This window comes from Rattus rattus, chromosome 1 (assembly GCF_011064425.1).
Source record: "Rattus rattus isolate New Zealand chromosome 1, Rrattus_CSIRO_v1, whole genome shotgun sequence".
Lineage (NCBI taxonomy): Eukaryota > Metazoa > Chordata > Mammalia > Rodentia > Muridae > Rattus > Rattus rattus.
In genome coordinates this window covers 110,057,004-110,076,681 of record NC_046154.1, presented here as the reverse complement: position 1 = coordinate 110,076,681, position 19,678 = coordinate 110,057,004, and the positions used below count along the sequence as shown (strand labels likewise).

At 46.4% G+C, this 19,678-nt stretch overlaps 2 protein-coding genes across 2 annotated transcripts in view; both read left to right on the top strand.

Annotated features, from left to right (window-relative positions):
- The first annotated feature begins 615 nt into the window (after positions 1 to 615).
- On the top strand, positions 616 to 1,248 carry LOC116888956 (gamma-glutamylaminecyclotransferase-like). The gene has a single exon (XM_032890186.1). It carries the CDS (start codon positions 814 to 816, stop codon positions 1,246 to 1,248), a length of 435 nt encoding a protein of 144 aa, XP_032746077.1. The 5' UTR covers positions 616 to 813.
- Positions 1,249 to 18,773: 17,525 nt separating this feature from the next.
- Positions 18,774 to 19,678, top strand: part of Rragd (Ras related GTP binding D) — a 34,694-nt gene continuing 33,789 nt past the window's right edge. The window contains exon 1 of the mRNA XM_032904826.1: positions 18,774 to 19,406. Coding sequence (XP_032760717.1) covers positions 19,262 to 19,406 — 145 coding nt within the window. The 5' untranslated portion in view covers positions 18,774 to 19,261. The remainder of the gene's footprint in view (positions 19,407 to 19,678) is intronic.

The window sequence follows — 19,678 nt, the reverse complement described above, 5'->3', positions numbered from 1 at the left end:
TCATGGTGAGCTCCAGAAGTTTAGATGTTGTGAGCTGTCACCCGTGCTGGGTGGGGTTTTGGTGATGCAGTGTGTCTTAGTTAGAGTTTTATTGCTGTGAACACCATGACCAAGGCAATCCTTATAAAGGACAACATTTAATTGGGGATGGCTTACAGTGTCAGCGGTTCAGTCTATTATCATCATGGTAAGAAACATGGTAGCATGCAGGCCAACTCAGGTTAGAAGAGCCAAGGAGGTCTACATCTTCATTCAAAGGCAGCTAGGAGGCAAGTATCTTCTGCAGGCAGGAGGAGGGTCTCTTATGCTATGGGCAGAGTTTGAGTACTAGGAGACCTCAAAGCCCGCCTACACAGGGATACACTTTCTCTAAGAAGGCTACACTTCCTCTAATGAGGCCACACCTAATAGTGCCACGTCCCATGGGTCAAGCATATTTAAACCACCGTATTCTGCTCCTGTAATCCCTTACTCATACTCCTATATGTAGCCCCAATAAAACTCATTTGTTGATGCTGTGAACGCCTTGGCCACGGTGGGGGCGGCGCAGACACAGACACTGTCCCGAGCAGAGCAGATGTTCGCTCTCACGGGAGAGATGCCTCTAACAGGCTGGCCTGGACCATTCAGTCCTCCTGACTTGGGTTCTCAAGTGCTGTGGCTCAGACATGCCTTACCACACCAGGTGTGTGTTCTTGTGTCTACCCCACACTGGCTCCTGCTGCTTGAGTAACACTAGGCAGGGACAAGTTGCTTCCTGAAGGATCCGTGTGTATTGTTCAAAACACAATCAGAAAAAGTGTCTGCAGACAGATGGCCCACATCTTCGTGTATGGCACCCCGAAGTGGGGCCAACCCAACCACAAAGTCACGCTGGACCAGTCACATGGCTTAGCCGCCTTCCGAGGCCGAGGCTGCACAGTTGAGTCCGCGGGCGAGCACAACATACCTTGGCTGCTGGACCTGCCAGGCAAGGGCCATTGCGTGGCAGGTGAGATCTATGAGGTGGCTGAGCAGATGTTGTGCTTCCTGGATGACTTCGAAGGCTGTCCCAGCATGTACCAGCGTACAGCCCTGCAGGTGCGAGTGCTGGAGTGGGAGGGTGCTGGAGGCCCTGGGGACAGCGTTCAGTGCTTCGTGTACAATACAGCCACCTATGCACCCAAATGGCTGTTTCTTCCCTACCATAAAAGCTATGATTCTGAGGGCCCACACAGGCTATGCTACAACCCCCGGGAAAACAGATGAGGGGCTAGTGCCCCAAATGCCAGCAGGATGGAGGGAATTTGGTAGCTGCTTGGCATAAGCAGAGCTCTCCCGGTTCAACTATAAACATGTTTGTCATATACGCTAATCTGATGTTACTTAATTCTGCTTTAGTCTTTAGTCGAGGAGCACCTGGACTTGCAGGTACTAGATGAGAAACACTCTAGGCTGAGGTCCCCTAAACGGCAGTTACAGAGTACCTGGTACTCCTCCTTCTTCTTCTTCTTCTTCTTCTTCTTCTTCTTCTTCTTCTTCTTCTTCTTCTTCTTCTTCTTCTCTCCTCCTCCTCCTCCTCCTCCTCCTCCTCCTCCTCCTCCTCCTCCTCCTCCTCCTCCTCCTCCTCCTCCTCCTCCTCCTCCTCCTCCTCCTCCTCCTCCTCCTCCTCCTCCTCCTCCTCCTCCTCCTCCTCCTCCTCCTCCTTCTTTTCTTTTAATTTGCTTTGCTCTCACCGGAACATGGAATCTTCTGAGACTAAAAGGACTGGGCTGCAGTTGCATCTGAACAGTTTAACGTATCGATTCTCATGTATAGAATCTAGAAAGCAGTGGTAGGAGATGCTGATTTGGGTCGAATCAGTGTAAAAACATCAAAAAATAAAAAATAAAAAAGCATGTTGTACCTAAACTATGTGCTCCATCCACCCCCACTTGCATTTTTTCCCAAATCACACATAAACTATTAAAATGGCCATTAAAATAAAAAAAAAACTCATTTGCTCACCAAGTTAGATTTTGTTACTATCCTTACATTGGTCTGTCATTAGTTCCCTATCTGGGGAATAGATGTCTCCTCAGGTGTAATGCCACACAATTCCCTACAAAATTAATTTTCCTCATTTGGGCTGGCAGATGTCCACCAGTTATCTACTGCTATGTAACCAGCACCCCAGATGTCCATGGCTTTAAATAGAAGTCACTTTATTTGTTCATGGTTCCTACGGTTGGTTGTGTAAGGTTCAACTACAATAGAAGTCTGTCTGCTGTGTGGTATGAGCTTACCTGATTAAAGTTTAGGCTGGACAATCCAAGATTGTCATTCACGAGTCTGGTCTCTCACCCAGTGTGGGTGTGGTGAGCTGAATGTAAATGACCTCCATAGACTCGTATATTTGAATGTTTGGTTCCTAGTCAGTAGACTATTTAGGAAGGATTGTCGGAGAGATGTCAGTAGGGGTAGACTCTGAAGCTTCAGCAAGGCACAGCCTTGCTCTCTGCCTATGGCCTGTGAATCAGGATATAAGTTCTCAGCTCTTGCTTCAGCACTAAGCCAGCTTGCCTGCTGCCATGCTTCACGCCATGATGGTCATGGGCTAACCCTCTGAAACTTTAAGAAAGCTTCCAGTTAAATGTTTATTTTATAAGTTGTCTTGGTCATGGTGTCTCCTTATAGCAATATACTGTTAACAAAGACACCTGGCATGGTTGGAGCATTGGAGCCTCTTGGATCTTATGGTCTGTCATTGAATTAGTCAGGGTTCTCTAGAGGAACAGAACTTATAGCTATGGTCCAGCTAGTCCACCAATAGCTGTCTACAAATGGGAGATTCAAGAATCCAGTAGTTGTTCAGTCTACAAGGCTGCATGTCTCAACTGGTCTTCAGTATATGCTGGAATCCTAGAGAAGTAGGTTCTGAGGCCAGTGAAGGAATGGATTTGCCAGTGAGAGTGAGAGCCAGCAGGCAGAATATAGCCCAGATTAAAGTTAGATCTTCCTGGGCTGGAGAGATGGCTCAGTGACTAAGACCACTGACTGCTCTTACCAAGGTCCTGAGTTCAATTCCCAGCAACCACATAGTGGCTCACAACTGTCTGTAATGAGATCTGATGCCCTCTTCTGGTGTGTCTGCAGACAGTGACAGTGTACTTATATATAATAAATAAATCTTTAAAAAAGAAAGAAAGAAAAAATTGCTTGCTGGAGATGGTGGTGCACGGCTTTAATACCAGCACTTGGAAGGCAGAGACAGGCACATCTCTGAGTTTGAGGATAGATTGATCTACAGAGCAAGTTCCAGGACAGACAGAAACACACAGAAAAACCCATCTCAAAAACAAAACAAAACAAAACAAAATCCTTCACAGGTGTACCCTGCCACTTGGGTTAATTCTATTTTTTGTTTTGTTTTATTTGCATTTGTGTTTTGCCTACATATATGTTTCTCTGGGGGGTGTCAGATCCCCTGGAATGGGAGTTACAGAGAACAAGGAGCAGCTATGTGGGTGCTGAGAATTGAACTCAGGTCCTCTGGGAGTGTAACCTATGCTGAGTCTTCTCTAAGCCATCTCTCCAGCCCCTGGGTTTTAGTTAATTGTTGGGGGTTGGTCTGGCGCTGCTCTGTTGTCCTCTGTGGAAACAGGGCTATGCAGGTCTCTGCTCTGGCCAGAAATGGCCAAGTGTTACACCTCTTAAAAGGGACATCTGTGCAGGGCACATAGCTAGGGTCCCAGGTCTTGCCCACTTGTGGCAGCGCTAATGCCAGCAGCATGGGCAGCACCGACCGGTGTTGGCAGCAGCAGGGGCAACAGAGGCATCAGTCCAAGATCCTGAGTTCAATTCCTACCAGGTCTGTCTAAGGTCCAGCCATGAATGCTTTGGGAACAAAAACTCTTCCCTAAAATGTTATGGCTAAGTAAAACAGCCACTCTCAGACAATTCTAGTGAAATGCCTTGTGCACTTTATTCCATATGGTCAGGGACTTTATAAACATTGAGGAATAGGGTAGGATCCAGGGGTAGATCCTTCCCATTGGCTTAGTGATGCTTAGTGATGCTCTATTAGCAAAGAGAAGGACTTTAAGTCTTTTCCTTATGTGACTGATTGCCATGGTCCTCTCAGTGGGGTGTTGTGGTTATGTGTTCCAGAGCAGGTAGCATTTGACAGGGAGCTGACCCTACTCCTACTATTCTCAATTCTGAGTTTCAGAGTTTGGGCTCACTCAACCTTACCAGTTTCTTCAGTCTGGTAGCCCACTGTACTTACTGCTAATGTTTTCAAATGCTAAATATTGGCACCCAAGACTTGGTTGCCCCCAAAGAGCAGATCCTCACATACACCAAGTAATGCTGTCTAAACCTTGCTCCCCAATTTAAAGTTAACTGGTTAATAAAAGGCTAGAACCTATGATTGGGCAGTAGAGAGAAAAAATCGGGACATGACGATTGAGTGAGGGGGTCTCAGGTGCAATGAGCAAGAAGGAGGAAGGAGAAAGAGAAAGAGGATGTCACCAAGAATATACCATGACCATATGATCAGGAGAAGTGAGGAATAACCCAGGAAGAATCAAATAACAAGTAACAAAGGACATATGGCCGGTATGTAAGTTAGAATAGCTTAAAATCTGCCCAATCTAGGCTTTTAAATAAAATACTAGAACTTTGTGCCTTTTATATGAACTAGCTTAATTATATAATTCATTTTTTTATTTTGAGACCTGGAAGTCCCACATCTTTTCTTCAGTCCAGCAATTGGCTCCTGGCATTTTTATGGATCGATCAAGAACCAAGTGGGGAACAAGACCTTAGCATCAGAAGCACATCCTCCACATTTTACAGTCAATCCTAGAGGTAGTCAAATTGAAAACCAAGAATAGCCATTACAGACATCTCTTGGGGCCTCTCTATCCATGGACAGCACAAAAGTCCTCTTCATTAGTGGCTCACGGAGTCAAGAGAGGTAATGAAGGAAGTGGCCATGATGTCTCTTCCCCACACAGTATCTTTGTCAGTCCTACCCCCTTCTGCTAGTAAAGCAAGTCACAGGAACTATCCAAATTCAAGAGGAGGAAGCCTAGGAGGAATGGCAAAAATCACATTTGCAAAAGAGCAAAGTGGGATGGGATGGACGGTTACAACCATCTTTAGAACAATCTATCTAAAGAGCTGTTATTAGGCAAGCCGTGCTTGTCCGCCCCCTACAAAATTCTTCTGTGCTTCTAGTGGTGCTTAGAATAAAAACCAAACTCCTACCCCAGCTGAAGAGACTACTGTGCCATGTGCCCACTGTCCTCTTCTTCAGTCATTGCTAACCTTTCATTCCCTCTAACACTCAGCCCTGGCCCCCAACTGTGATGTACTTACTCTTGGGTATGACTCTCCACCCCGATTTTTACTTTTTTAGCATCTTCTCAAAGTCAACTCTGATGTCACCTTCTCAGGGTCTTCTCAGACTAACCTATTGTGGTGGTTTGAATACGCTGGGCCTATGGGAATTGGCACTTTTAGGAAGTATGGACTGGGGCTTGTTTGGATAGGTGTGGCCTTGTTGGAGGAAGTGTGTCACTGTGTAGGTGGGCTTTGAGGTCTCTTAGTGCTCAAGCTCTACCCAGTGTGGAAGAGACCGTCTTGCTGGCTGGCTGTTGAAGCCTGTCTCTTCCTGAATGCCTTAAGATCAGGATGTAGAACTCTCAGCTTCTTTATTATCACCATGTCTGCCTGGACATGACCATGCTTCCTGCCATGGTGATAATGGACTGAACTTCTGAAACTGTAAGCCAGTCCCAATTATTTGCTGTCCTTTATAAAAGTTGCTGTCTTAGTTAGGGTTTTACTACTGTGAACACACACCATGACCAAGGCAACTCTTATAAAGGACAACATATAATTGGGGCTGGTTTACAGGTTCAGAGGTTCAGTCCAGTATCATCAAGGCAGGAGCATGGCAGCATCCAGGCAGGCATGGTACAGGAGGAGCTGAGAGTTCTACATCTTCATCTGAAGGCTGCTAGTGGAAGACTGACTTCCAGGCAGCTAGAATGAAGGTGCTTAAGCCACATCCACAGTGACACACCTACTCCAATAAGGCCACACCTACTCTAATAGGGTCACACCTTCTAATAGTGCCACTTCCTGGGCTGAGCATATACAAACCATAATAATTGTCTTGTTCCTGGTGTCTTTTCATGGCAATGAAACCCTAAGACACCTATCTTAATTGGGTCCTTCCTTCATTCCCAGTTACCCTTTTTAAAAAAAAAAAAAATTTAAACATTTTTATTTAATGTATGGGTATCTGCACATATACCTGCTTGCCAGAAGAGGGCTCAAGATCTCATTATAGATGGTTGTGAGCCACCATGTGGTTGCTGGGATTGAACTCAGGACCTCTGGAAAAGCAGTCATTGCTCTTAACCACTGAGCCATCTCTCCAGTCCCTCCAGTCACTCTTAACTGCCTCTACCTGCAGGACTTTGGGACTCTCAAGGCTGATGATAGGAAATGAATAAACACAGACACACATACACTAGGATCACATAGGCGGTGCATTCTGATGGAGACACACCATCAGCTGTTCTGAAACTCTGAGTGTTTTATAAAAAGTATGAACCAGAAGGCTTCTTTTTGTTAGGGGTCTTTATATGGGGGTCTCAGGCTGCCATCATTATGAAGGCAGAAGCTCCAGTTGATACATTTGCATACACTATCAACACCTGTACTGGGACCAGGCTTTGTCATTCCCGTGAGTGTGAGGCTCTGGGGTCCTTGACCTGTCTACACTCATATCAAGAGTACACATTCACCCAGGACTTCATCTGCTCCCCACACTTTACCTCTCTGTTTCTCTCAAGGTCCAGACTTGAATTTCCCACTGTTTTCTTTGTAGTTAAAAACAAACCAATAAAAACAAAAAACAAAAAAGCAAAAAATGTTACCTGGATATAGAAGGCACACCTAAACCCTTGGGAGGCTAAGGCTTTAGAATTGCCATGAGTTCAAGGACAACCTGGACTATATAACAAGAGTTTGTTGATAGATAGATAGATAGATAGATAGATAGATAGATAGATAGATAGATAGACAGACAGACAGACAGGTAGGTACTGGGCTTAGTAGTTAAGAACAAAGGACCCAAGTTCAATTCCCAGTGGTTCACATTAACTCCAGTTCTAGAGTATCTGACACCTTCTTCCATGCATGCATGTGGTACACAGACATGCATGTAGCAAGATACTCATAGACATAAAATAATAATACAATAAATAAATAAAAAATAATTTTTGGCATATGACAATTATTGATTGAAACCTCTAGAATGGTGGTGTGAGGTCCGAATTGAGCCTCTTTCAGGACCTCTTGAATGAGACTCACAGAGGCAGTGATCGATGTAAAAGCAAGAGGAGTTTAATCATTCCGACATGTTGGGGTCGTCCCACTTCAAATCTCATTCAAGAGGTCCCGGAAGAGGTTCAGTTAGAGCCTCAAAGTGGTAGGAAATGTGCTGGTTAGTTTGTGTCAACTTGACAGAAGCTATAGTCATCTGGGAAAAGGGAAATTTGCCTTTCGGTTGAGAAAATACCTCCATCAGATTGGCTTGGAGTCAGGTCTGTGGGGCATTTTCTTGATTACTGACAGATGTGGAAGGGTCAAGCACATTGTGGGTAGTACCACCCTTGGTCATGTGATCCTGGGTCTACGAAAACAAACACAGCCAGCCACGGGAGCAAGTCATTAAGCAGTATTCCTCCATGTTTTCTGTTTCAGTTCAAAAACCTCACTTCAACTGCATTTGTAGCAGAGACTAGCCTTGTTGGGCACCAGTGGAAGGAGAAGCCCTCGGTCCTGCCAAGGTTGGACCCGCAGTGCAAGGGAATGTTGGGGTGGGGGTGGTAGGGGGGATAGATGAGGGATGGGCAGGGGAGGGGATGGAGGCTTATGGACAGGAAACTAGAAAAAGGAATAACATTTGAAATGTAAATAAAGAAATATATCCAATTTTAAAAAAAAAAAGAAAAAGAAAAACCCTCACTTTAGCCCTTCTCTCTGCTGACTGTGGGTAGATCTGCTTGTAAAACTCTCAGCTACTGCTCCAATCACATACCTGTCTGCTTACTGTCATGATCACCACAGACTAACCCTTTAAAAGTAATCAGGGGGCTGGGGATTTAGCTCAGTGGAGCGCTTACCTAGGAAAGCATAAGGCCCTGGGTTCGGTCCCCAGCTCTGAAAAAAGAACAAACAAACAAAAAAAGTGTAATCAGGTCCCCAGTTAAATGCTTTATCTTATAATTGTTGCTGTGGTCACAGTGTCTTCTCACAGCAACAAAATAGTAACTAAGTCAGAATGTTTGCAGCCCTCTTCCCTTTGCCAGAATCCAGCAGGGCTCAGGTCCCAAAGAGGAGGTGTGGAGTTGGCAAGGGAAGGAGACTGATACCATCTGAGGGTGAATCTGAGGATAGCAAGTATGTTTATTGGAAAAAGCCTAAATCTTTTCTACTCTATATTTGTATAGTAGCTAAGTCAACAGGCAATGTTGAATGCAGACATAATGACTGCAAGAAATACATGATCTTCTCACAGATGGTTTTTAGCCTATTCTAGTTCTATTTTTCAACATCCAGAATGAAAGACATAATTAACTTTATTACAGTATTTTTCTTTGAAGCAAGAGCAATAAATTCAGCAAGCATCTAACTCCATATTGTCTTCTAAGGTTCAGCAACCCCACTAGGTGCCCCTTTATGTTTCCTCCTGGACCATCTCAGATTTGGTGGTCAGGAGGTTCCAGACATTGAGTCCTGAGAAACAAACCTGTAAAAGCAATGTTCATTCCTCAAGAGGTGTGAAACAGTGTTTATACCATGTGGCTTAATAAATATTGAGCTGTTTCCTAATTGTGTTCCTATGTGCCTTAGTCTTACAATATGAACCTGTTCTCTCATACACTCCCCTAAGGGAAGGTCCCAATATCTTACTCTTTTTCCAATATGTCATACAATATGTCCTTCAATGTATGCTCCAGTATATGGCAGAGAGGGAGCAAACCAGTCTAACTTCTTAACGGAATCTGCTTCTTGTGGGGCATACCAGGTTTTGTCATTCATCCCGTAAGTCACATACCCAGGGAATCAATCATGGGCACTATTCTATACTTCTTAACTGAAGTCTTGCCCTCGACTGCCAAGGCCTCAGACTCGGGGTATGACCCATTGTTTCCATAGATTGTGTGTTTTCTTTTCTTTTCTTTTCTTTTTTTTTTTTTTTTTTTTCAGAGCTGGGGACGAACAGGGCCCTTGCAGTTTGCTAAAAGCGCTCTACCACTGAGCCAAATCCCCAACCCCGATTGTGTGTTTTCATACTTGGGACCAGGTGTAAATGCTTAAAAGTTTCTGGAACCATAAATCTTTAACTTCTTGGGCTGGAGAGGTGGCCCAGTGGTTAAGAACACTGACTGCTCTTCCAGAGGTCCTGAGTTCAAATCCCAGCAACCACATGGTGGCCTGCAAACTTCTGTAATGAGATCTGATGCCCTCTTCTGGTGTGTCTGAAGACAGCTACAGTGTTTATATGATAAATAAATCTTTAAAAAAATCTTTAACTTGTCTATTCTTGGTGCAAACAGGGGGGCAAAGTGGAGATTCTTTTTTTTTTTTTTTTTTTTTTTTTTTTGTCTTTTTTTTTTTTTCAGAGCTGGGGACCCGAACCCAGGGTCTTACGCTTGCTGGCAAGCACTCTACCACTGAGCTAAATCCCCAACCCCTCAAAGTGGAGATTCTTAAGTAGGAGTGGGCAGAATTATTATGCTACACGGTTTCATGTAGGTAAAGATTTCTTTTTTGAAGAATCATTTTGTTTAGAGAGACTGCCATTGTATACATTCACAGTCTCCACTGAAGCCCATACAAAATTTCCTAAAGGGAAAAGGCATAAGGAAATTACTATAACACATATTCAAAATTATCAAAGGTTGCCAAGTCCTGCTTGGCCATGTGAAAGGGACAGTATGACATGGTTTTCTGCCCCTGGAACAGAGCCTGTAGGGCATGGGCCTCCACAAATATTGATGGTTGCTAGGCATAAAGCATGTGCATATATTTTACTTTATGTTCCTCCTTTGTGGAAATGTCCTCTCTGCCAAGGTTAATGACTCCATGATAATCAGAGACAGCAAGAGTCCAGGAGGTAAGGGTGTGTCTAGTGTCTTTGCAAAATAGCACAACACCTTGACCTTCAGAACAGCCTTTAAGGCTGTGGGAAATAATTCTGAAAAACATGAATTCAAAAAATATAGAATTTCTCAACTATGCAAAAATATAAGGATGCAATATGAATTGTATGAAGGGCTTCATGGACCTAAAAGAACAGAGGCAGCTGCACTATGAGCCAGCTTGTCAGAAAGATACAAAAGCAGGCAGATACAAAGGCAGGCAGATTCCTGAGTTCAAGGTCAGCCTGAGACATAGCTGATTTTAGCCCAGGTATGGTGGGAATGGTAATCTCAGGATGAGATCCCACCCAGCTAGCTTGTTGTCTGTGTTTACAAAATCAGGCAGATCTCTGAATTAATTTGCAATGTTAAGGGTGGGGGGGAAGAATGTACTTGGTGTCTTTTTCTAAGAATCAGGGGTCTGGATCAGTGAATACTGATTCATGGAATAATCCAATGGGAACCCGGGGTGAACAATTGAATTGATATGTAAATAAAAGACTGGGATTTTGGTCTGCAAAAGATGAGATAGCCAGAGAGACTTTTAGAATCTTTTTGAAGCGAGAGAAAGCTGTCTGGAGCAGAACATAGGCTGTCAGCTTGTACCTCACAATTGGACCTCAAGTCTTTTTTTCACCAGTCTCAAAAAACCCTCTCCAAGCCAAGGCTGGTCCTTGACAAAAGACGAAAGTAAAAAGATCCTGGAGAATTGTGATCCTCAATGTGTATATGCTGGAACTTTGTCAAGCATTAGTAGTCACCATGCGGTCCACACTATCCCTTCTGTTCAGTAAATCCTACAAATTAAGTGGCCTGAGAAAACCAATATTGTCAGACTATCTTGACTCCCCAAATAATGACACTGAGACTCTTTTGTTATTTATCAAAGCTTAGTCCTTACAGCTTAGGCTTTTCCCAACTAGCTCATATAGCTTAATTAATCCTGTCTGTACTAGTCCACGTTTGTCATGTGGCGCATTACCTCTCACTATGTCCTGGTACATCCAGCTTCCACTGGATCTGGCTGGTGAACACCAGGCTTCTCAGTTCTTCCCACAGTGCATATCTCTGCCCAGATGTCCAGCCATTTCTCTTCTGCCCTTCGGTAGGCAGCCAGGTCTTTATTAAACCAATCAGTAGGCAAGGGAAATATATGTTTACAAAATATTAACTAAGTAATCAATTTTATCCCCAAAAATCTGTAGGAACTCCTGGAAGACAGAGTCTACAAAACATTATTTTTTGTTTCCTTCTCCAAGGAATGAGCCCAGAGGGCTAGACAAGTGCCCTACCACTGACCTAAGTTCCTGGTCAGGTGTTTTGTCTGTTTGAGACAGCGTGTGGTGTGTAGCCAAGGCTGGTCTGGAACTCAAAATCTCCTGCCTTCATGTCCAGAGAGTGGGGCATTACAGCCATGGGTCACCACACCCAGTGCATTATCCTTTCTTGCTTGTCAGCTCCTGGTTAGTCGCTGTTTTGCAGCTCATGTTTACCTCACTGGCGTCTCCTGAGACTTACAGTGAGTAGACATTTTGGTGTTCGTCACTTCTTGAAGTCTCTATATAAAACATTCAAGGACGATGTTGAAAACTCACTAGATATTTTCCTCCTCATCATCCTGCATCTTCTCTCCTCTCATTCTGGATCCTTCCTCCCCACCTCATCCCTAACTCTGTCTCCATTTACTGTGCATCTGTCAACCTGCCATAGTCTCCCACGACAGCAAAAACCATGGGTAGCCCAGAGACTGGAGCTGACATTCTTTCTCCTTTTGGGAGTTTTCAAGATAGTGTTTCTTGTGTAGCCCTGGCTGCTCTGGAACTCAATTTGTAGACCAGGCTGGCCTCAACTCATGTAGATATGTATGCCTCTGCCTCCCTAGTGCTGGGACTAGAAGGCATGCACCACCACAGCCCAGCCGGGTTGACATTCCAGGGCACACTCTTTCTGGCTAAGATGGCCACTGCAGCAGCCAGTTCACTGGGTAGAGCCACAGAAAAGTTTGTGAAAAGCTTTCATAGTTTTTCCAGCGTGTCAATTCATAGTTAAGCCTGAAAATATCCACATACATGATTTTTTTAAAAAAAAATATTAGGGTTGGGGATTTAGCTCAGTGGTAGAGCGCTTGCCTAGCAAGCACAAGGCCCTGGGTTCGGTCCCCAGCTCCGAAAAAAAAAATCTTAGTATTGTTTCTAGGATTGGGTCGGGGGCAGAGAGACAAATTTAAAGCAAGCAAGCACTTTATTAAATATTCTACACTGACCAAGAGATGGACTTTGCTCAGGACCATTCCCCCAGACCTCCCCAGCTGGAATAGCCTGTTTCTAGGATTTTTTTGCCTTTATGTCTTATTTTTATACTTCTTGTGTTTTTAATCCCTTGCTTGAAAGCATTGAAATGACAATAGAAGCCAAAGAAAAGCAACCAAGATTTTCCCTCTCTTGCCCGTTCAAACTTTGTCAACAGGATCCTTTGAAATGATGCTAAATCAGAGCGTCTCAAGCCTGCATTAGCTTGGGTTAAACACTCAACTTTTTATTTTATTTTTTTTTTAAGATTTATTTATTATATAAGTGCACTGTAGCTGTCTTCAGACACACCAGAAGAGGGCATCAGATCCCATTACAGGTGGTTGTGAGCCACCATGTGGTTGCTGGGATTTGAACTCAGGACCTCTGGAAGAGCAGCCAGTGCCCTTAACCGCTGAGCCATCTCTCCAGCCCCCTCAACTTTTTATTTAGTTATTAAGGACTTAATTTCCCTTGACTTTTGTGTGACTGAGACAGGACAGAAAGAGGAAAGTATGGGGAGATAGGGAGAGACCCTTACTCCAGAATTTGATTGATACCTTTTACCTTCTGAGAAGAGCTGTGGTCTGATACACAGATACAGACACAGACACAGACACACAGACACAGATACACACACACACACACACACACACACACACACACACACACACACACACACACAAACACAGAGCTTGTAACCAAGTCAGCTCAGTCAGTCAACAGGCTCTCCAGGGAGGGAGTGAGGATGAAAAAGAAAAAAAGACAATTAGACAACACAGCCTGTTCTGAGGCTGAAGCAGGTTTATTTTTTTCCCCAGTCTGCGTTTATACCATTTTAATTACATGCAAGGAATAAGGTCAGTTCTAGGCTATGGAACAAGCAAGGCAATAAACAAAGTCCCATGATCACTGTTCCTAGGGGCTTATCAGGATGATCAAGATATGTGAGCCTACTTCCCTATCCTAGTCCAAAGTCACATTCTTACTTAAATGTCATGGCCAAACGTCAAATTCCTGCCAAGTTTCTAGAAGCAGCCCCAAAAGCTCTCCACAAATTGACTCAGAGCAGGGTCATGCTGGCCGTATATATATCCTGTTCTGTTCTGTATGTCCTGAGGTTCGATAATCTTAAGAAATTCCACAAAGCTTTCTGTAGGACCTATCAAATTAAAGGTCAATATGAACTGTTATGTCTAAAATATCTTGGTTCAGAGCTGACCACCAGGCAGCACTTCCTGTACCTGCTTATGATTGTGATTTTTGTGTTTTTTCCCCCCTTTATAAGCAGACAGAGAAAGATTTTGGTGTCATAGTTCAGATAATTCTTAGCTATATCTCTGGTCTTCCCAGTATTAGGGTGTGTGTTCAATAAACTACTCTTACTTAACTGAGGTCGGTGTTTGTGTGGTTTGTGTCGTGATTTATGAATCTCAATGAGAAGCCAAAATTCCAACACAATTAATGCTTTCCATGAAGGTTGCTGATGAAGGAGTAATGTTCCTTTCGGCTAAAATAAGACTTAGGTAAGCTTGGATGTGCAGGACGGTTGGAGGGGTGGGGGTAGGGTGGGGGCTCATTCCTTACACCAAACAAAGATGGTAACTTTCTGTGGAGAGCTCTTGGGGCTTCTAGGAATTTGGCAAGAATTTGACATTGAGCTAGGACAAGCAAGTATCTTGATCATCTGAATACAGTAATCAGGGTACCCTTTGTTTATGCTCGGTTTGTTTCTTAACTACTCTGTTTACACCTTGTTTGTTCCTTGACTACTTTGTCTTTGACCTAGAACTGACCCTATTCTTTGCATGTACCTAGAATGGTATAAAAGCAGACTGAAAAAAAAAAAAAAAAAAAAAAACCCTCTTCAGCTGCAGAGCTGGCTGGGGTCCTGTTATAGTGTTGTCTAATTGTCTTTTTCTTTTTTTTCCTCCCTCCCTCCCTGGAGACTGTGATGACTGACTGAGCTGTCTTGGTCAACTCTCTTTATGTAATGATATCCTACCTTCTGGAATCTCTGTGATATTATCAATTACAGTCCTAATAAGCGACCCTCAGAAACCATGTAGGTTCCTCAGCAACCATCGCAAGATAACAGCTTTAAATCTCACTAACATCCTACATTTTGCCTATTCTACGGGCAATGAAGGATGCTCTCGAGTATGTCTTTCATTCTGGTCATCTCTCATTCTCTCTGTTTCCGGTTTTTGTTATGTTGTTTGTTTGTTTTGTTCTGTCAAAACAGTCTTATTATGTAGCTCTGGATGTCCTGGAACTCACTATATAGATCAGGCTGGCCCTGAACTCACAGAAATTCACCTGTCTCTGCCTCCCAAGTGCTGCGACTAAAGGTGTGAGCTACTGAGCCCAGTCTCTAGTCTTCCCTTAATCTTTATGCTTAAAATTGGTATTCAGGTTGTACTTGGTGATGCATGACTTCAACTCCAGAACTTCAGAGACAGAGGCAGGTTAGCCTCGCCTCCTCTACATAGAGAGTTCCAAGCAGCCAAGACTACACAGTGATACCCCATCTCAAAAAACAAAATAAGGGTTGGGGATTTAGCTCAGTGGTAGAGCGCTTGCCTAGCAAACGCAAGGCCCTGGGTTCGGTCCCCAGCTCCAGAAAAAACAAAACACAACAAAACAAAATAACCCCAACAACAAAAAAGTGGTGGGGTTAGGCACCAGAGAAGACTGCTTAAACATGGGTTTAAGTCACTAGAAAGTCTTTATTAGCTGTCGGGTGACTACACTGGGTGTTCAGGATCCCACTGTAGCTCTGAGCCTTTTCCAGGAGGCACTTTTAAGCTCCTAGTAAGTATGTCCCAGGTTGACATACTTCAGTTATCAAGAATAATTAGCCAGAAACAGAACTACAGAAGCCAGAAATCAAGGTTAGTGATGGGTTAACAAAAAAGAAAGGAAGGACTTGACTGCTCCTAGGTATGGCAAAGGAGGAGAAGGTTTATTGTAGATGAAAGGGAGAGCACAGCCAGAGGCAGGGACATCTGGGAGGGACCAGGGCAAACATGACCCTGAGCCAGGCCATGTGAAGAGAGGTAGGAGGGGCAGGGCAAAGCCAGGAGATCAAGAGGCCAGGAGGGTAAAAGAAGATAAAAGGGCCAGCGTAACCAAAATGGCTGGATTGTATAGGAAAGAGGCACTGGGAGAAGGGTAGCACAGCCCAGATCCTGGGCTAGAGAAGTTTAGGGTAGGGGGCAGGGCATGACAGCTATAACCTGCAATGAGTAGGGGCTGAGGGATGCAGGGAGAACCTGGCAGCCAGGATGTGCTTTGATGTGTTAATAAGCACCTTGGTTAGCTGTTTGTACAGGGTTCGAGACCTGACAAGTACTTAGAAACTTTCCCAGAACTATGGACTTTGATGGATTAGGTCTTTTTTGTTTTGGCAGGTGGTGCTGTTTACTTACTGAGCGCTGTAGCCTGAATGGTACTTCCACCATGGAGTCAGTTGTGCTACGGTCTGAGAGCCCGGTTACAAAAAGAAACTCTGTATCTAAAGGCGGGTTGTTGCGGTGCGCATGTTTAGTCTTGGTGGCTCTCTGATGTTTGGGTTTGAGGACAGCCTGGTCTCAATAGTGAGGTAGAGCTGTCCAGGTGAGACTCTGCTCCTGGTCTTTCCACAATGTCATGAAGTGTAATCCCTAGCTCTCCTTCCTCTCTGCCAGTCCTGAAATTCTTTTCTGCTTTGATCCATGATCGTGGTTTGGCCTGAACCGAAGTCCCTAAGAGATCAGAGGTGCTCCTCAGGTTGCTGTGAGATCTGCCTGTCTCCCTAACAGATGACATGGTTGTTGGTCCTTTTTATTCTCAAGAATGATCCAGGGGCTGGAGAGATGGCTCAGTGGTTAAGAACACTGACTGCTCTTCCAGAGGTCCCGAGTTCAAATCCCAGCAACCTCACGGTGGCTCACAACCATCTGTAATGAGATCTGATGGCCTCTTCTGGTGTGTCTGAAGACAGCTACAGTGCACTTATTAAATAAATTATATAAATATAAATAAATCTTTAAAAAAAAAAAAAGAATGAACCAATTCTCAGACAAATCAGGTTGTCTTGATCTGTGGCTGGTGTTCCCCATGAAGGGTCTCTTCTTGGTGCTGGAGAGATGGCTTGGTGGTTAAAAGCACCGACTGCTCTCTCACAGGACCTAAGCTGAGTTTCCAGTAGTTACATGGCCTTAGACTCATCCACGACTCTGGTTCCAGAGGATCTGACATTCTCTTCTGGTCTGTGGAAACTGCATTCAGGAGGTACACAGACATACATGTAGGCGAAAACAATCACACACATCCAAATGCATACACACACACACACACACACACACACACACACACACACACACACACAGTAGCTCTCTCCTTAAGGAAGTTAGAGAATACCACACATTTTTATCTTATCTGTGTGTGAGGCTGCTGGGTTGTGAATTGTCCTCCCTGGAGACCCTGGCTTCACCAGCCGGCCCTGCTCAGTAGTCAGGTCCGAATTTGAGCTGTTGCTAGGCGGACCTCTCCTGGTGGAGGTCCTAAGGACCTCTCTGATACTTGAAATAGGCCAGTTCAAAGACCTCCCCACAGACTAGCAAGCTAGCCTTGGGACAGCTGCAATGCCTTATGGCTACTCTGGGGAAACATCCCCTTTCCTCCCCAGGCAGCTTCCTTCCTGAGACAGATTCAAGGATTTCAAGCTGGCCTCAATCTCACTAAGTTGCGCTGCCCAGCACACGGACTTTGACAAGGCGCTGGCGAGACAAATAACTCTACCCACGGAGCCACAAAGCCCACTCACTCTTTTCTCTACAGAAAGGAAAATCGCCGGTGAGAAATGAGTTCTGAGAGAACCCGAGAGTCATTGCTCAGCTGACATTTCTACTAACTGTGGTAAAGGTGTTCTCATGAGGTTCAAAAAAGGGCGCTTCCTACTGGGAGGGTGACTGGAGTCCGCTTTCTCTACCCACCCTTTGCTCTCCACTTGGTTTGTCTTCCTTTGCCCACTGGTTTCTGGTTGTGTTGGACCAATGGCAGGCATTTCCAGGAGACTGCACTAAGATAGGAAGAAGGAGAGCGGCCAGGGTACTCCTGTTATCTGCTTGGTGGGAGGGGGGTTTGGGTGGGGTGGGGTGGGGTGGGTGCGGCTCCAGCTGCAGGTGCTACCTGTCTGAATCTACTAAGGCCTGTTTCCTGGCTGCGCTTCAGAACTGGTTCCCCTTCATTTCCTCCCACTAAATTTGGAAGCGGTGTGAGCTTCCCATCTGAGAATCTTTGTCCCTACTCCCTAAATTCTGCTTGTACCTCTGCAAAAACGTTTCTTCGCTCAAAAGACTTTTTCAGTTCTCATCTTTGTATGTGACCTTGACCATGCAGGCAGAGTTCTTCTGCCTCTCCTAGAAGCAAGGGCTTTTCGGGCTGAAAGCATTTAGAAGAGATCCAGGACATGAGTCCTGAGTAACCCTATTCCTACCCAGATTTTCCCGAGGACTCCTAGGAAGCCCTGCTCCTGGCTGCCAGTGTCCTGGCTGAGCTGCCTTTTTTTTCCCCTCCACCTCACCACCTGCTGAGCTGCTGGCACCTGCAGGGTCCGGATCACCTTGCTGGCCCGCTGTTTAACTGAAGGAAGTTCATGCACGTGACTCTCTCTCTCTCTCTCTCTCTCTCTCTCTCTCTCTCTCTCTCTCTCTCTCCTCTCTCTCTCTCTCTCTCCCTCTCTCCTCCCTCTCCTCCTCCCTCCCTCCCCTTTCCCCTTCCCTCCCCTCTACCCCTGCCTCCCACCAAAAGGATGGTAGGATGGTTACATTGTGTCCTGTGGCGAGAAGCTGGCAAAGGCGAAAAGCACCTCCTCATCCCACACCGCTTCTATTCCAATCTGAGAGCCGCCCCTCACCTCCCACAAAAGGCCTAAAACACGTGGGACTACACCAAGGAGACAATAGCAGTTGGGCCTAAAAAGCCGGGAGTGCTTTATACACCTGAGGCTTTCCGGAAGGTTGCAAAGGAATCGTTTAGCGTAGTATGTTTATATATAAATCACGGGACATGTGATTTCTGCTCTATGTAGGGCAGAGTTTGGAGTATTCTTGGTGGGAAGTCCTTTGAACTAAAAGGCACTTCTAGCAGGCAGCTGCTATGGAAACTACCCCACCACTGTGCATTTCTCCTAGCTCCGGGACTCCCCGGCAGGCTGGGGGGTGGGGCCTGAGTACCGCACTGTTACGGGGCAGCCCACTGGGGCGGGGGCGGGGGCGGGGTGGGGTAGAAAGCTTGAAGACCGCTGCACAAGCCCTGCAGCATCCAGGCGGCAGGGTCTGGGTGGTCCTCGGCAAGGGGCAGCCTCCGGGTCACGCTTGCAGAGACAGCGTGCTGAACTCCCGGAGGGCGGTGGCCGGTGCGCGTCTGGACACCCGCACTCTCTCTAGGGTGGTGGTGGGGGGACAACGTTGTGTGGCCCTGGTGGGAGCTCCGCCAAGCAAGCGGTGGCTGCAGCCGGCGAGCGCGCGCCCGGAGGTGCTGCGTGTGTGTGTGTGTGTGTGTGTGTGTGTGTGTGTGTGTGTGTGTGTGTGTGTGTGTGTGACAAGCGTCAGGTGACTCGGGTCACGCAGTCACTCCCTCGCGCTCCCGGGGAGAACTGCCGCGCTCCGGCTGGTTCCTCCGGCAGCAGCGGCGGGGAGGGGGCTGGCCTCCGTGCCACCCCCTCGCTCACCAGGCGCGGCCCCGGGGCGCTGCGGGCCACTCGGCCCACGCGGGACCTCGGAGGCAAGCGTGGGCGTGATGAGCCAGGTGCTGGGCAAGCCGCAGCCGCAGGGTGAGGACGGCGGCGACGACGAGGAGGAGGATGAGCTGGTGGGGCTGGCGGGCTACGAGGATGGACCGGAGTCCTCCGACGCCGAGCTGGACAGCGGACCGGAGGAGGGAGGTGAGCCCGGGGCGCGGTGCGGGACGATGCGGGGCGCGCGGGTCCCGGGCGCCGCGGTGGGGGAGGGGTGCAGCCGGGCTGCAGGCGGCGGCGGGAGGGCGGCGGGGAGCAGGGTCGGATGTCGAGCTAAAAGAGGCAGCTGGCGGCAGCGTGCCGGCTGGGTCGCCCACAGCTGCGCGTGTCATTCTTCCCCGCCGTGGCCGCGGGAGGGTCTGCGGCGTGGGACCCGGGCGCTGGGGCGGGGCCTGCGCTGCAGGTGGTATCCGCGTCTC